Source organism: Malaclemys terrapin, chromosome 1 (genome assembly GCF_027887155.1).
Source record: "Malaclemys terrapin pileata isolate rMalTer1 chromosome 1, rMalTer1.hap1, whole genome shotgun sequence".
NCBI classification, from domain to species: domain Eukaryota; kingdom Metazoa; phylum Chordata; order Testudines; family Emydidae; genus Malaclemys; species Malaclemys terrapin.
This window is the reverse complement of record NC_071505.1, coordinates 326,122,589-326,141,432: the sequence shown is the minus strand read 5'-3', so window position 1 is coordinate 326,141,432 and position 18,844 is coordinate 326,122,589. Positions and strand designations below refer to the sequence as shown.

Below are 18,844 nucleotides of genomic sequence, written 5' to 3'. Positions count from 1 at the left end.
TATCATATCCCCCCAAGATGAACAACCCTAGTTTTTTTAATCTTTGCTCGTATTGAAGCTGTTTTATATCTCAATTCATTTTTGTTTCCCTTCTCTGAACCTTTCCAATTCTGATATATCTTTTTTGAGACGGGGCTACCAAAACTTCATGTAGCATTCACGGTGTGAGAATACCAGGGACTTGTATAGTGCATTAAGATATTTTCTATCTTATTATCTATCCCTTTCCTAATCATAGAAGATTAGGGTTGGAAGAGACCTCAGGAGGTCATCTAGTCCAACCCCATGCTCAAAGCAGGACCAATGCCAACTAAATCATCCCAGCCAGGGCTTTGTCACGCCGGGCCGTACAAACCTTTAAGAATGGAGATTCCACCACCTTCCTAGGCAACCCATTCGGGTGCTTCACCACCCTCCTAGAGAAATTGTTTTTCCTAATATCCAACCTACACCTGCCCCTCTGCAACTTGAGACCATTGCTCCTTGTTCTGTCATCTGCCACCACTGAGAACAGCCTAGCTCCATCCTCATTGGAACCCCTCCTTCAGGTAGTTGAAGGCTGCTATCAAATCCCCCCTCACTCTTCTCTTCTGCAGTCTAAACTAGCCCAGTTCCTTCAGCCTCTCCTTGTAAGACATGTGCCCAGCACCCTGATCATTTTCATTGCCCTCCACTGGACTGTCTACAATCTGTCCACATCCTTTCTTGGGGCCCCGAAGCTGGACGCAGTCCTCCAGATGTGGCCAGATGGTTCCTAACATTCAGTTAGCTTTTTTATTGCCGCTGCACATTGAGCAGATGTTTTCAGAGTTGGAGAATTATCCACAATAACTCCAAGATCTCCTTCTTGAGAGGTAACAGCTAATTTAAACCCAATCATTTTGTATGTATAGTTGGATTATGTTTTCCGATGTACATTACTTTGTATTTATCAATATTGAATTTCACCTGCCACTTTCTTGCACAGTCACCCAGTTTTGGGAGATTCCTTTGTAACTTTTCACTGTCAGCTTTGGACTTAACTATCTTTAGTAATTTTGTATCTTCTGCAAAAACTGTGCCATCTGTTTACCCCTTTTTCCAGATCATATATTAATATGCTGAACAGAACTGCTTCCAGTACAGATCCTTGGGGAACCCCACTATTTACCTCTCTCCACTATGAAAACTGACCATATATTCCTCCTCTTTGCCTCCTACCTTTTAACCAATTACTGATCCATGAGAAGACCTTCCCTCTTATGTCTGCTTACTTTGCCCAAGAGCCTTTGGTGAAGGAACTTGTCAAAGGCTTTCTGGAAGTCCAAGTACACTATATACATTAGATCAACATTGTCCATATGTTTGTTGACCCCCTTCAAAGAATTCTAAGCAATTGGTGAGGCATGACTTTCCTTTACAAAACCCCGTGACTCTTCCCCAACATATCATGTTCATCTACATGTCTGATAATTCCGTTCCTTACTATAGATTCAACCAAGTCTGGAGCCTTTTTTAAAAATTGGCATTACATTAGTAATACTCCAGTCATCTGGCACAGAAGCTAATTTAAGCAATAGGTTACATACCATAGTTATTTGTCCTGCAATTTCATATTTGAGTTCCTTCAGAGCTGTTGGGTGAATACCATCGAGTCCTGGTGATTTATCACTGTTTAAATTTATCAGTTTGTCCCAAAACCTCCTCTTTTGACACCTCAATCTAGGACAGTTCCTCAGATTTGTCACCTAAAAAGAATGGCTCAAGTGTGGGAATTTCCCTCACATCCTCTGCAGTGAAGATCAATACAATGAATTCATTTAGCTTCTCCACAACTGTCTTATCTTCCTCGACTCCCTCGAGTATAGTCCATTACAAGATGGACCTAAATTCTGCAACAGGGCCTCTAGTTTCCGCAGCATTCAAGTGAGGCAGACTAGAAAGCCTGTGGCAGCTATAGATAAGTTGGTACAGTCACCCATGTTATTTATTTTGATGCCAAATGTTATTTGTATTAGTTTGCCGCAACACATTCAGTCTACACAGCTGCAGGGTTTGTACCGACAATTAATAACTATACTAAATGGGCTTTGTTTGTTTGTGGGGTGAGGTGGAAGAAAGGTAGAGCTAGAGATTTTGGTAGCTGAGCGGTTATGAGCATCTGGACAGGAACGAGAGACAGTTTGGGGCTGTAAAGCAAAGAGCAGGAAAAGTGTTGACATTTAAATTGTCAGCTTGGTTAAGATTCAGAGTTAACTGCCCACTGAAGATTAATGGGACCTTTCACTCTTCTCATTCCTATTGTTTCAGGCTGTCTGCAAACTCAGGCAGACAAAAATTCCTTTTTTAAAATACTTTTTGTTGCAACCATAAGAGCTAAAAAGAATGATTTGTTAATGGAAAGCTAAGACCGCAGCTCAGCAGAAGGGGGTGGATTTTCCAGCAACCATGGAATACACAGGTCTCTAGTGTAGTGGGTCTCAAACTTTTTTACTGGTGACCCCTTTCACACAGCAAGCCTATGAGTGCGACCCCTCCTAACAAGGCCTTGATGACTCCCCTTACAAACAGGTAAGCAACCTGTAGGAAACTAAGAAGGTTAAATAAAGCAGATATTTTTAGCATCCTTTAATGAAAATAGATCATTCGACTGCAGTTGAGGGCAATATTAAACAATATCACCTGTTACTTCCTTTCAGAAAATATTTTTCTGACGTTCACCTCAGTCAATACTTGTACATTGTATCCCTGCCACTGGGAAATTCAGTGTAGTTTCTGTTTGCTAATTAAACCTACCTGACATTTGCAGTGCTTAAAAAAATCCCACTATACCAAGGCACTTTTCCTTCCAGTTCGGGACGCTAAGCTAGATAAGGCAGATTCACCTTCAGTTAGAAAAAGAACACACAATGGGGAAAGGGGAATAAGCTATACAAGCACAAGGTACCTTTATAGCAGTATAACTATTCCCACACTAAAAGCTATACTAGTATAACTATTTGGGGTTAAAAAAAAAAACACACCCCTAACCGAAATAATTTTGGAACAAAAACTGTGCATAGACTAGACCTAAGGCTTTGTCTAGACAAGTCGTCCAAGATGGCCACTGAAGTCACATTGACCCTTGATAGTTTCCTTTCAAAGGTGGAGTCACCAATCTCAAAGACCACATTTCAGAGACCACCCTGCCCAACATGTGAAAAAATGGCTTCTGCTGAGCCATACATATTGCTTATTGAGGAAGTAAGTTTTGTGTTGCTGGTGGGAGTTTTTCCGATAGATGAAACTCACACCTGCACCTTCCTTGGATATTTAATGTTTCAGGCCAAAAGGTAAAAGTTTCAGAAAGTTATGAATAAATGAAAATAAAATGGAAATTTTGAAAACTCAGCTCCAACAGTCCCCCTGCTTAACCACTGTCATTAGGTCTGGTCTATACCCCCCCCCCCTTTTTTTTTTTGTACTGATGTAACTATTTTGGCTAGGGGTGTGATTTTTTTTTTAACCAAAATAAATATACCAGTATAAAGGCACTTATACCAATATAACTTATCCCTTTGTATGGATAAAGCCAAGCTGGTAAAAAGCACCTTTATACTGGTAAAACTGCCTCCACCAGGAGACAGTGAGGGGTTGTACTGCTTTAACTTTTCTGGTATAGTTAAAGTGGGACAACTTTTGTGTTTAGACAAAGCCTTAGGCAGTTTACCATAGGCATCACAGAAGAGGACAGCTTTGAAAGAGGTCAGGGTAGTGGTTCTGCAAATGGATTCAGAGAGGGCATACAACAGGGATGGGGTAGCCAAGGAAAAGTGAGCAAACAGGCTATGGAGGCTAACATTACTGGCAGAATGAAGGAAGCATGATATGATGACACAAGATTCAAGAGCAGACAAGAAAGAAAAAGCAGTAACTTTTCATTTTGCTGCTCAGAATGGAGTAACATGGAGGAGAGACTGGGTGAGACAGAGCAGCATGGGAAAACCACATTGAAATTTCAGTTCCTAACTTTGTGCTGTTCAGGCACAGGCTACTGTATCATTGCTAAACCTTTTCTTTGTGAGTAGGACTAAAAACCACCACTGAACTTTTAACATTTTCCTAAACAAGTCAACAAACAGGAAATAGCAATGTGCATCCGTTTCCCTGCCTTACATGCTGTGTAGGGTGACATAAGTTTGCAATTGATTATGATTAGATGGACTGCATATGACTCATCCTCTATCTAACCTACTCTCCTTCACAATATCAGACTCAATATCATCTTAGACAGTTATTCCTGATAACAGTTGTTTTTAAGCTACTGCAGTTTGCCTCTAGTGCGTCATTTCATTTCAGTTAGTCATACTGGGCCAAGGCACATCTAACATTACCCCTTGCCTTCTCTTTCCTATCAACAGAGCATAGTAACTTGCAAACATACTATCAGTTTAGACAATTCTCTCCACTCAAATGTCACACATAGTCAGTGGGCTCAGTGCTGTAAAAACACATGGGTCTCCAATGCCCACATAATCTCTTCCTCCCAAAATCTCCGTTATGATTAAGCATGCTCCAGATTTTCTCAATGATAAAATTCAGCTCAAAAATGTGTTACAATAAGGTATGTTTGCTATTGAGCATCATCTCTTGCCTTCAGTGCACTGACACAAAGGCGGCTGGATTTCTACTAAAGAAAAGTGTCCTCAGCTTGTAGAGAATTTCAACAAGGAACCGAATCTCAAGTTTGTTTTTACCTTGACCATACCATACATGAAGAGAAAGCTTAGTTGCAAAGTCAAGTGCTCAAAAATTAGGAAGTGCCCGAATTAGGGTTGCTCACATTACCTTGTGTGTGTGCACTGTGTTACAGTCTTTAATTACAATGATTAAAGGTTGCCAAAGTTATAAGCAACAAAATTTAGGGTCTTACAATGGGAAGTTTCAAGCAACCTTAATAGCTAGAACCAGAAGATATATAATGTATTTTATATGGAAGAAAACTGTATTGAATCCCTTATAGAATTGGAAAGACAAAGCAAACATTTAAACCTACACACAATGCTTACCATAGTTAGTAAATGCTTATTTAGAAGGGATTTGGACTGATGATGGCTCAGTGCATATGCCAGGCTCTTTATAAAATATTTGTCAACCTTTTGTTTTGCAAGATAGCAAGACAGCAAACTCCACAGAGCAAAATCTGAATATTTTTTGAGAAAGTACAAGGTTTTGGCCAAGATTTTTAAAATCAGAAGTCCTGAACACCCAAATGCTGCCGTTAAGGCAAATTTTAAAAAATATTGGCCTTTCTGCTCATTTTTCTTTGTTGAAAATTGTCTCTTCACTTTACACCATTTATTCTCCACCATTTTGTATTATTTAACTCTAATGATTTGTGGATGCACAAGAAATGCTACAGCAAATAAAGTTGCACAATTGAAAGGACTCAGCTGATGCAGCATATGAAAAGTTACGTTTACAAACATTTATCTGGCATCCATTACCCCAGTATCTGGGACTCCAAAGTGGTTAAGGATCAAACAATTGTGTGAATTATTTACTTTATACACAGATATTCCTGACCCTTTATGTCCCCACTGGAGATCTATTCGTCATTTAAGAGGACACAGTTACGTGTTAACAGCAAAATAATTGAAGAGTGATGCCACTCCAGCAAGATAGCATAGGGCATGTCTACACTGAAATTAAACACCCCTGGCTGGCCTGTTTCAACTGGCTCAGGCTTGTGAGGCTAGGTAGCCAGGCTGCAAAACTGCATTGTAGACTTTTGGTCTCGGGCTGGAGCCCAGGCTCTGGGGCTCTCCTCTCTTGTGGGGTCCCAGAGCCCGGGCATTAGCCCAAGCCCAAATGTCTAAACCACAATTTTACAGCCCCCTAGCCCAAGCCCTGCGAGCCCAAGTCAGCTGACACAGGCCAGCCACAGGTGTTTAACTGAAGTATAGACATATGCAGAGAGACTGGTCAGCCTGTGTGACAGGCTCTGGTTCAAGCATTCCATTTTTATTATGGAGACAATGGTAGCAACTGTTTACACCAGCCTAGTCCTCAAATTTGGCACAATTACTCTTCATTGGAACACTGGAATTTCCATGTAACATTTAAAGGAAAATATTTACTAACTGTAGAGAAAATATTTTAAAAGGCGACTTAACTAATATTTCCCTTCCATTTTCCCTCTACACATTTCTTTGGATTCTCTAGCTAAACAATCGCAGTTCCCACACAAGCATATTCAGCTAACATCTCCAACAGAAGCCAATTTTAAAATTAACACACAAGTTATTCTCCCGTTCGGTATAATCAAATTGAGCTACACTAAGATTAGCCAATGGAACTGTCCAACTCTGTCAGCTGTCTTGCTTCCCCGACTCACCATCTTCACTCCTTCCAGAGACCGCAGGGAGCTAAGCTACATAGCAGGGGATAGGGGAAGGTTGATAATGGGGCTTTGAGGGAGGGCAAGAAAGGAGAATGAGGCTTGTATGTGGAGGGAAGGGCTGACTGGGTTTGGGGAGCACTGCCGTGTAGGAGATTCCAGTGCCTTTGCACCAAGAGTGATGTCAATGCAGAGACTTGTGGCTCCCTAGTGCTTCAACCTCAGCTCTTCAGCCCACTACATAGCAGCACTAGGGAAGCCACGCTTGGAAATATCAGCTCTTCAAGGGCTCACCACGGTGTTGCTTTGCCAGTGCCCTGGCGGGGCCAGGACAGCCGAGTCAGGAGTCCTCCAAACACTAATGCTTTGTGTGGAGGGAGCAGTGTCATGGGTGAAGTCATGAGGAGAGGAAATCAAGGTGGTAGCACTGGGTGCAAGCGTTGGGTGAGAACTAATTATTTTGTGGCTTTTGATGCTTGCGTTGATGGTATGTGCAAGTAAGCAACTTAAATGCTTTCTCACAAAATTTGGCTTTGGGGAGAATCAATGCATTATATATTTAAAGCAGTACCAACTTATGTCCTTTGGTGCCCTCTACAGGACAGAGTTCTGGAATATAGATCTTTGTGGCTGTGAAGGAGACATCTTCTTATCTCCTTACCATACTGTGGAAGAAGAAGAACTGCAATTCAAATCAAATTAATTGAAAAGTGAAACCTCTGAATTTTTGATAAGTTTAATTCATTTACGGAGTATATTTCATATTTCCTTGAGGCTGTTTCTGTTGCCTAGGATGAATTTGTTATTGGATCTCTCCCCATGGTTAAACTCCTGAGGGAAGGTAGCAAAGTATTTCTTGTGAAGGCCTCTCTGTCTGAAATCCTGTAATAAATGAGGACCCAATTTTAATGGCCTTAAGAAGTGATGCAAGACACATCTGATTAGACACATCTTGGTTTTGCTTATAGGGTCAGTAACTAGGAAGATGTCATTGGTAGGCAGCAATGGGTCTGCTTACCTATTTGATGGCAATCGTTTGGACTTGAACTTTATATTATGACAGATGCAATAAAAATTCACACTGAGAGGGTGGGGCCAGAGAAGGAAGAGACATACTACTGAAAATAATATGCACTCTGAGATTACTAAACATTACAATGGTAAAATACATTTTTATAATATGGTCTCACAACTACTGCATATCAGGTTCAGAGGCCCAAATCATAGAATGTATAAATTGCATATGCAGGTACTTGGCACTTTTATAGCAACTTTTACATCAGAGGATCTTAGAGCACTTCCCAAAACATGAAATAAAGCTCACAACACTAGTAAGAGAAAGGTAAGATACCTATGGACCACTTTAGCCACCAATGAAGTATAACCAGTAGCAGTTTCAAAGCATACAGCTGTATTTCAGAATTGTCTAAGAGAGGACATTAAGAACATCATATCTGATTGAAATTGGAGGGGGATTGTAGGGTAATTACCCGAATTGAAATTTGTCAAGAAGCCCAGTGTTTAATGCCTCCATTCATTTGGAGGGAGTGCGGGACCTTGTAGAAATTTAATGTAGTCAGGATCTAGCTTTATGTCTCACCTAAGAGATAATGGTTCTTTGGATAACAGTTCAGCCCATTGCAAAAGTGTACAGTGCCATCTGCTGAATATCACCTGCAGCTCTCAGGTGTCTCATTGAGGTCTCCCATCCTAGTACTGAAATGGCCCAACCTTACTTAGCTTTTGGAGTCTAGCAGGATCACAGCATACTGTGATGTACTTACAGCAAGGCTGGTTGTTACTGAAGCAGAACAGCCTCATAATCTACATGTAAAACAACCGTTCCCATTTCACTCAGTGATATCTTATATTTGTGCGAAGGGAGGCTTCAGACACTAGCTGGAAGATATCATTAACCATAAACAATGTTGTCCATTTCCCCAGTTCTTTACAGAAGGCCTTTCCAATTGCCTAACAGCTTTTTCCATCTTCTGAGATGTGGCGCACACTGCTGCAGAGCTCAGAAACTAAACTGCTTTGCATGTGTGCTCACACAAAGTACATAACTACAGTTAACTACAATCTTCAGGGCAGGGACTGTGTCTTTCTCTGCATTTGGAAACTTCTTAGCACTATTTTGGACATCACGGCAAACTAAATAATAAATAACAATTGCTACATATTGAGAGCAAGGTTGGGCCCAAGATCTGAATATGGAAAGAATATGTATATACTATACAAGATATTACACACGTTTTGGAGCACAAATCCTAAGGGTCTATGGTACACTACTGATTTTGTGCATGAAGAAACCATTATCTCATTGTAAAATTTGGCAGAACTCCTCTTATATTTCTAACACAGTTTAGCTGTGTGTAAAATAATTATGTTCCATGGTTAAATTGTGAGATTAAATGTTGAAATTTAAGAAAAACTGGAGGTCAATGATGTTGCAGCTGCTTACACAAGCGCTGGATTTGGTTTAACCTACAGAGCAAGTGGATCACTTTCTACAAAAGTTAATCAATGAGATATCTTTGGGGGAAAGCAAGGTTGAGCTTATACTGTATGTATTCTCATTACATGCATTATATGACTGGTACATCTGACCTGGATGCAGAAAGGAAATAAATCTGGAAATAAAAAGCTGCAAACAAAATTATTCCCATACAATGCTTTTACTCACTTGTTTCACATTTTCTGCTAAGAATACAACATAAACACTGCAAAATCCCAGTTGTGTAATCACAAGAAAAAAGTCAACGACACACCTAGGTGGGAGAAAAACACATACACATTGAAGTTATGATATTAAAAGAGTTTTCAAACAATTAAGCCATTTCCAAATGACATACATCTAGTGCTCCTTTTTATAGTGAGGTGGAAACAATAGTTTCAAAACACCAGGTTAAACTCTGGGGCACTGCAAAGCAGGTTCTTCTGCAAACAAAACAAGACAAATAATTTCTTTAGCTAACATCAAATAAATACCAAGGTGATGAGTTTCTTAGAAATGCATAAAAAAGATAGATGGTTTAAAACCCCATACTGTACAGTGAAATGAAGAGATTTTTGTAAAACAATATTGTAGGAATATTAACAATATGTACCTATAATTAATGCACATGTAAATCCTTTAGCAGGGAAAGTACCATATTAAGACTATTGTGACCAGAGAACATGAAAGGCCTGATACAGTCTAAATTATAGAAGTTTCAGCAATGTAAGATGACAGTTATTTTCAATGCTTACCAAATGATTTAATATGAATCAGTCCTGAGGTTTCAGTCAGATGAGAATTCACAGAAAACCATCTCTTACTTTATTTTTTCTAACTGTGGTTCATATCGTTTTTGGGAGGCATACATCACAGGCTGTGGTGGACTGAGGAATGTTCCAATGGAACTCTTCATATAAAGTTAAACATACACTAGAACTTTCTTTAGATAAATTATTTTCTGCAGCAGAACTTCTCTGGAGACAGAATTACAATTTATAGATTGTAGTATATCAAAGGACTTATGGGGCTTTCATCCTACCTTCACTTTAAACCAAATTTCCCTATAATCGAGTTCCATTTCATTCCTATAACATAACCACCAAAAATATCTGAAAAAATTAATTCACATTTTATACAATAACCAAAACACACTGTACACTACTGCTGCATCCTTGAAAATAGTAGGGGAAAGACATTTTCCTTGTTGAAAGAAGAAATTCTTTATATATGCTCATTAAAACAAATATTTATATTTAACAGCTCTAAGGTTTTGGATTTCATTATTATCTCACAATACCATAACCATTATTTAGTCTGGCCTACTATGACTCTTCTTTACAGATGGCAAAGGAAAATGGCTGAGTTTCTCAAAGGGAAAAAAATTTCAGAGACAGACAACAAGCTATTAACATTTTTGTTTCATTAACGTGAAATATAATAAAGATTGAACATCAAATACAATCTGCAGAGTAACGACATGTCAAAGAATAGGTTGCTCCCGTTCAGAATGCATATATTATACTAGTCATTTAAGTATGCACTACAGACTTGCTTACAGTGAACCCTTAATATGGAGAAATGTGTTTGTGGTAAAAGAGAACTGAAATCCTAAATTGTTTCAATACATTAGAATGTGCAGAATGCAATTCTGGTTATACCAAATTTCTGCTTATAGAGTGAAACTGAAGTAAATTTTCTCCCACAGAATATTAAAACTAAGTGCTTGACTGTGGGAATTACACTCTCACCCCTTCCACACAAGATGTATTAATTATGGTATAAAGTTTTTGCTAATCCACAGAAAGCAATATCATGGGAGAAAGGTAAAATTCTAATGTTTCACAGTTTATCCATTCCTTTTAATATTTCATTTATTAAATTAAATGCTGCAGCAACCTTACCTTCCCCAGGAAGCTCTTTTCTGAAGGCTGTTTAGGGGCCCTACTTCCATGGCGTAACTAACTGTGTCACTATACCCTAATGAGGTCTTTTTCAACCTGAAATGAAAGAATGGAGAGAAGTTGATAGAAAATATCAAGGCGTAAAATATGATATACTCTGCCATAGCTTGAAAATGTTGTGGACCCACAGATTCAGTTATAATTTGTTAGTCTCTAAGGTGCCACAAGTACTCCTGTTCTTTTTAGGGTCAGTTATAGCAATTCTGGAACATCATTCAGTAGCTGTAGAAGGCCTGACCTGCTACTTGAAGTCAATCTTCAAGAAGAGCATCTACCTGTGCACTTTTAGCATTTAACCCATGATTCTGCTCCCAGTTAAGTCAATAGTGCAGGCTCAGGTTTTTAAAGCACAGGTTTCTTATGGCAGGTCTACAAGAGCACTTACTGCACAGCACGGTGGGGTGTAATTCTACAGTGCTCCAACATGCCATGCGCTGTCCATATGGTCCCAGCTGATGTGAACTAAAAAGTTCTCAATAACGTTGACAGTACGTTAGTACGCGGCATGCTGAAGCACCGTAGATTTACACCTCAGTTAGTCATGCAGTAGGTGCTCATGCAAACATACCCTGAGGGAATTGGTCTCCAGAAGGAGTGAATCCAAACATGGTGACCGACTTCGGGATTCTGGTGAGAGGTGCAGATCCACCACACTTAAAAGTGAACCCTTTGCCTTATACCTATCTACAAATCCCATTTATGAACTAGGTAGAAATTATAGATTCATAAATTCAAAAGGCCAGAAGGGACCACTGTGATCATCTATTCTGACCTTCTGCATAAAACAGAGCAGAAGACTTCCGTGAAATAATTTTTGTTTGAACTAGAGCATATCTTTTAAAAAGCATCCAATCTTGAAGAATCTGAGAATCCATCACAACCCTTGGTAAATTGTTCCAATGATTAATTACCCTCACAGTTAAAAAATTACAATTTATTTCCAGTTTGAATTTGTCTAGCTTCAACTTCCAGCCAATGGATCTTGTTCTACTTTTGTCTGCTACACCGAAGAGCCCATTATCAAATATTTGTTCTCTACGAAAATACTTATATATTGTGATCAAGTTGCCCCTTAACTTTCTCTTGGTTAAGATAAATAGACTCTGAAAGCTCAATCTATCACTATAAGGGATGTTTTCTAATACTTTAATCATTTTTGTGCCTCTTCTCTGAACTTTCTACTTATCGACAGATGAAGTAAGGCAGGAAACAATTCCAAGAGATAGTATCAGAGGGGTAGCCGTGTTAGTCTGAATCTGTAAAAAGCAACAGAGGGTCCTGTGGCACCTTTGAGACTAACAGAAGTACTGGGAGCATAAGCTTTCGTGGGTAAGAACCTCACTGGTTCTTACCCACGAAAGCTTATGCTCCCAGTACTTCTGTTAGTCTCAAAGGTGCCACAGGACCCTCTGTTGCTTTTTACAATTCCCAGAGAGAGATTGTATCCCATTAAACTGGCCAAAAGGACAAGAACAATTCTGTGTTTTAACCCACCAAATACATTTTGATTGTTCCTTTTCACTGAGATAGAAAACCAGCAATTGAGTTCAACCACATAACAATCCTATGCTTGACGATGAGATAGATATTTGTTAAGAAAAATCAATATTAGTTGTGAGATTCTAAGGAGAGACAACTATGAATATGAGAGAGAAATACACACCTCCCCTCCAGGAGTGTGACATTTGACTCCTCCACTGCATCATTTTAATATATTTCTTTCAGAATCTAAATGTAAAAAAATCTGATTTTTCCTCAAGCCAAGAAGATAACTGTATAGTATTAATATCAATGTGATTTAGTAGTAATTCATACTCCACTCTCCATATAAGTGGGGTAATTTATAAAATGAATGCTTTTCAAAAGTTATAAAATTATACTAAGAGTGGGAAATGTAGAAAATGCTTTGCACTTGCCATCCAGTTTTCTATTTTAACCAACTATTTACTCAATATGCCAAGCTGCTTGGCAATGTTTTTCTGGATCTGGCTAATCAGTGCCAATGCCACCAGTACAGTAATTCCATCACTGAAAAAACCCTGTCTCTCTTGCTTTTCCTGTCAGAAGCAAATAAACTATAGAACTTAAACTTAGGACCCTAGAGTAGCACACCTGCACTGGAACTGAAATCATCCCTTTGGATTACAAAGGTGTCTTTTCCCATACAGACTAGAAACATTGATCTGATATGAGCTCTGATACCATTAAACATTTCCCATCCACTGACTTTGCACAAGGAAACTAGAAGGAACACCTTTTTGCAAAAAGGTACTTGACAATGGCCCTTGATCATCCAGTCCTCTCAGCATTTTACTTTTTCTCCTCACAATGCCAAAAGGATGCCATACTTCAACAAATGTTGGGAGGGTGGTGGGAGAGGGCATGTTAGTTGGACTGAAATGCTTGTAATTTAAAATGCTCTGCCAGAGAAGCTGTTGCTTTTGGATTCTTCCCAAAATGCATCTGTCTCAGCCACTCACTTTTACTATTAGAATATTACTCTCTCATTTCCTTTTCTATCCCATTTTTAATCTTTTTCTATGAGCCTCTCTTTTCTCCATTCTCTCTCCTTGTTTTGTTCAGACTCCTTCACTCTTAAAATTAGGGCTAAACAACTAGAACTGCAGTGAGAGAGACTGGGGTTGTTTTCCATTTATGGGTATCGAATAAGGTGCAAATCCATTGAAGATGAACTGGCCTAGTTTAGAACACATGAACAGTATGCAGAAAATGAACTGTATTTAAACAAATATTGTTCAAAGCATTCTAGAAAAGATGATGCCAAACAATTAAGCATTCCTGCATGCCAGCTAGAAGCCATCATTGGTAGTTATACCAAAAGAAGTTACATGCCCCTTCCTCCTAGGCTCTGACAGATACCTCTGAAGAGATTATTAGAGCACCAAGACATTTTGCAGACTGAAGACATGCAATGAAATAGAGTAAGAAACTGAGGGAATTCAGATGCTATATGTAACAAATAGCTCCACATTTACCTCTGACACAGATGGTGGCTGCATCGTACCAAGATGTGCATACAATGAACAGATACAACTCCTATAAGCACAAGGCTGATTGGTCCAAGCTATATGGAGAAAGAAAGTAGGAAATGGGGTGTAAATACCTGAAACCCTGTAAGAAGAGTAATTTTTACAGAAATATACGAGGGGAAAAAACTTAAATAACATTTCGCATTTTGACAAATAAGGATCACCTCCATAAAAGTTTGAAACAAATATGGTAAATAGAAAAAAAGACGGTTACTCACCGTTGTAACTGTTGTTCTTCGAGATGTGTTGCTCATATCCATTCCATTAGGTGTGCGCGCGCCGCGTGCACGATCGTCGGAAGATTTTCTACCCTAGCAACACCGGCGGGTCGGCTGTGGAGCCCCCTAGAGTGGCGCCTTCATGGCGCTGAATATATACCCCAGCCGACCCGTCGCCCCCTCAGTTCCTTCTTGCCGGCTACTCCGACAGTGGGGACGGGGGGCGGGTTTGGAATGGATATGAGCAACACATCTCGAAGAACAACAGTTACAACGGTGAGTAACCGTCTTTTCTTCTTCGAGTGCTTGCTCATATCCATTCCATTAGGTGATTCCCAAGCCCAACTTAGGTGGTGGGGTCGGAGTGAGACATTGCTGTGTGCAAAACCGCTGATCCGAAAGCAGCATCGTCTCTGGACTGCTGCACTAGTGCATAGTGAGCTGTAAATGTGTGGACTGATGACCAAACCGCTGCTCTACAAATGTCCTGGATCGGAACTTGTGCCAGGAAAGCCGTCGAGGAAGCCTGGGCCCTCGTGGAGTGAGCGGTGAGGTGCGGTGCTGAGACACCTGCCAGGTCATAGCAAGTCCGGATGCAAGACGTAATCCAGGAGGATAGGCGTTGTGAGGAGACCGGTGAGCCTTTCATTCGGTCGGCCACTGCAACGAAGAGTTGCGTCGTCTTTCTAAAGTGCTTTGTGCGGTCAATATAGAAGGCCAGGGCCCTTCGTACGTCCAGGGAATGCAAACGTTGATCCTGGCGAGTGGCATGTGGTTTGGGATGAAAGACCGGGAGAAAGATGTCCTGGTTGATATGAAAAGGAGAAACCACCTTAGGGAGAAAGGCAGGATGTGGACGAAGCTGCACTTTATCCTTATGGAAAACTGTATAAGGGGGCTCGGATGTAAGCGCCCTGAGTTCAGAAACGCGCCTTGCTGAGGTGATGGCTACAAGGAAGGCTGTCTTCCAGGATAGGTACAAAAGTGAACAGGTGGCCAGTGGCTCGAATGGAGGACCTGTGAGCTTGGAGAGAACCAGGTTGAGGTCCCACGTCTGAACGGGCTGACGTTGTTGTGGGTACATCCGGTCTAAGCCCTTGAGGAATCTAACGACCATCGAGTTAGAGAATACCGAGGACGCGAGTTCCCCTGGGTGAAAGGCCGATATAGCGGCCAGGTGAACTCTAATTGAAGATATCGCCAACCCCTGCTGTTTTAGGGAGAGGAGATATTCCAAAATGAGAGGAATGGGTGCCTGCAACGGGGACATGGCTCGTTGTTCGCACCAACAGGAGAACCGCTTCCACTTGGCCAGGTACGTGGTGCGTGTTGAGGGCTTCCTACTGCTCAGCAGAATCTGTTGGACAGAGTGCGAGCATTGCTGCTCTGCCTGGGTGAACCATGGAGCAGCCACGCTGTGAGGTGGAGTGATTGCAGGTCGGGGTGACGCAGCCGGCCGTGGTCCTGAGAGATGAGATCCGGACACAACGGAAGCGGGATCGGTGTCTGAACCGAGAGTTCCAACAGTGTGGTGTACCAATGTTGTCTCGGCCACGCTGGAGCGACCAGAATTACCTGTGCCTGGTCTCTGCGCAATTTGAGCAGTACCTTGTGGACCAGAGGAAACGGAGGGAAGGCATAAAACAGGTGGTCTTTCCAGGGAAGGAGAAACGCATCCGAGAGGGAGCCCGGAGCTCGACCTTGTAGGGAGCAGAACACGTGGCACTTCCTGTTGTCTCGAGATGCAAACAGGTCTATCTGGGGAAACCCCCACTTTTGGAAGATGGAATGTATGATGTCCGGACGGATAGACCACTCGTGCGTCTGGAAGGACCTGCTGAGTCGGTCCGCTAGAGTGTTCTGGACTCCAGGGAGGAACGATGCCATGAGATGGATTGAGTGGGCGATGCAGAAGTCCCACAGGCGAATGGCCTCTTGGCATAGAATTGACGAACGTGCTCCTCCTTGCTTGTTGATGTAAAACATGGCCGTGGTGTTGTCGATGAGAACTAACACACAGCGGCCACGTAGGAGATTGAGGAATGCCTGGCACGCCAGGCGCACCGCCATCAGCTCCCGAACATTGATGTGCAGGGCTAACTGGGGTGCAGTCCACAGGCCCTGGGTATGGTGTTCGTTGAGATGGGCGCCCCAACCCAGAGATGACGCGTCTGTGACCAGGTGCAGAGAGGGTTGTGGGGCGTGAAATGGCATCCCCTCGCAGACCACATTGCGATCTAGCCACCAGGTGAGGGAGGCCAGGACCGAGTTCGGGACCGTGACCACCATGTTCAGGCTGTCTCGATGTGGACGGTATATTGATGACACCCAGGTTTGAAGTGGGCGAAGCCGAAGTCTGGCATGCCTGGTTACGTACGTGCAGGAAGCCATGTGACCCAGCAGGGTAAGGCACGACCTCACCGTGGTAGTTGGGAAGGCCTTGAGCCCTTGAATGAGGTTCGTGATGGTGCCAAAGCGGTTGTCTGGCAGGATGGCTTGCGCACGCCCGGAGTCTAGAACTGCGCCGATGAATTCTATTCTCTGGGTAGGTTCTAGAGTGGATTTGTCCTTGTTGAGTAGGATGCCCAACTCGTTGAATATGTGCACTATTCTGTGGACGTGAGCTTGAACTTGCTCCTTGGTGCGACCGCGCACCAGCCAGTCGTCTAGGTACGGGAACACCTGTATTCCTTGCCGACGAAGGTACGCTGCCACGACAGCCATACATTTCGTGAACACTCTTGGGGCCGAGGATAGGCCGAAGGGAAGGACTGTAAATTGGTAGTGCACCGTGTTTACCACGAATCGCAGGAAGCGTCTGTGAGGTGGGTAAATTGCAATATGAAAGTATGCGTCTTTCATGTCGAGGGCGGCGAACCAGTCTCCAGGATCGAGGGAAGGGATAATGGCCCCCAAAGAGACCATGCGGAACTTCAACTTTACTACGAATTTGTTGAGTCCGCGCAAGTCCAAGATGGGCCGCAGACCTCCCTTGGACTTGGGGATCAGGAAGTAACGGGAATAAAATCCCCTGCCCCTTAACTCTATCGGAACCTCCTCTATGGACCCCATGGCAAGGAGCGTAGAAACCTCCTGTGTAAGAAGTTGCTCGTGAGAAGGGTCCCTGAAGAGGGACGGGGAAGGGGGGTGGGAGGGGGGGATAGAAGAAAACTGGATAGCGTATCCCCTCTCCACCGTGCGGAGGACCCAACGGTCCGAAGTTATAAGGGACCAAGCACGGTGGAAGTGGGAGAGGCGATCCCGAAAGGAGGGAGCTGGATCCTGGGGGATGACTGGGGCGCCGTCCTCGACCGCACCTTCAAAAGTTCTGTCTAGGACCTGAAGGTGGTCTTGGTGGCCCCTGGTTCTGACCGGGTTGAGGGCCAACCCATCTTCTCCTACCACCTTGCCCTCGCCTTCTGGCAGGGTCCTGTCTCTGACGAGGTGGAGGGGGGTAAAAACGTTGAGGCTGGGGCCTAAATGGTCTGCGCTGGGGACCCGCAACATGCATCCCCAAGGAGCGCATGATTGTCCTGGAGTCCTTGAGGCTCTGCAATCGAGAGTCCGTCTTCTCCGAGAACAACCCTTGTCCTTCAAAGGGCAGATCCTGTAGGGTCTGCTGTAATTCAGGGGGTAAACCCGAAACTTGGAGCCAGGAGGTCCTGCGCATAGCGATACCTGCGGCCAGGTTCTCGCGGCCGAGTCCACTATGTCCAGGGAGGCCTGTAAGGAGGTCCGAGCCACCTTCTTACCCTCCTCAACCAAGGCCCCAAACTCTTCCCTGGACTCTTGGGGAACCAATTCCTTGAACTTCCCCATAGAGGTCCAGGAATTAAAGTTGTAGCGGCTCAGGAGCGCCTGCTGGTTAGCCGCTCTAAGTTGCAGCCCTCCAGCTGAATAAACTTTACGGCCAAACAAATCGAGTCGCTTAGCCTCCTTTGATTTGGGCGCTGCAGCTTGTTGACCGTGGCGCTCCCTTGCATTCACTGATGACACCACCAGTGAACACGGCTGGGGATGGGTATACAAGTACTCGTAGTCTTTGGAAGGGACAAAGTACTTTCTTTCCACCCCTCTCGCTGTAGGTGGGATAGAGGCAGGGGTTTGCCATATCGTAGTTGCGTTCGCCTGGATCGTGCGGATCAGGGGCAACGCCACTCTTGATGGGACATCCGCCGCGAGGATATTTACAATGGGGTCCTGCACCTCCACTATCTCCTCCGTCTGTAGGTCCATGTTACGGGCCATCCTACGTAACAGGTCCTGATGAGCCCGAAGATCTATCGGGGGTGGACCTGTGCACGACGTGCCCGCCACTGCCTCATCCGGAGAGGAAGAGGAGGATGCCTCTGGTGGTAAGGGATCCAGGGGAGGATCCTGGTCTCCCTGTTCCTGGGTCGGAGCATCACCTGTCCTTGGGTCCGGGACGTCAGGTGGTGCGGATACAGAGGCCTCCATGCCCCCTGGAGGAGGGCGAGAGATGGTGGACTCTGGTGCCCTTGTATCAGAGTGACCCGAGCGAGAGGTTGTTGGAGCCCCTTGCGCCTGGTGGTATGCCCACGGGGTCCAGAACGACCAGTGAGATGGGCCCTGGTCAGGGTCCTCTGCTCCCTCTTGCCAATGGCCTAAATCTTGCTCCCCGGCTTGCCCCTGAGGGGGGTATGCCGATCTTGGCAGGTCCTCAGAGGAGCGAGACACCGATCTCGATGGCCATGGCGGTGCCGACTGCGCCGAGACGAATCCCGTGGGATACGGTG

At 43.4% G+C, this 18,844-nt stretch overlaps 1 protein-coding gene across 1 annotated transcript in view; it reads right to left on the bottom strand.

Moving 5' to 3' along the window:
* Positions 1–18,844, bottom strand: part of SLC36A4 (solute carrier family 36 member 4) — a 248,956-nt gene that overhangs the window by 194,215 nt on the left and 35,897 nt on the right. The window contains exons 4-6 of the mRNA XM_054015665.1: positions 13,816–13,904; positions 10,760–10,855; positions 9,045–9,129 (exon numbers count right to left, since the gene is read on the bottom strand). Coding sequence (XP_053871640.1) covers positions 9,045–9,129; positions 10,760–10,855; positions 13,816–13,904 — 270 coding nt within the window. The remainder of the gene's footprint in view (positions 1–9,044; positions 9,130–10,759; positions 10,856–13,815; positions 13,905–18,844) is intronic.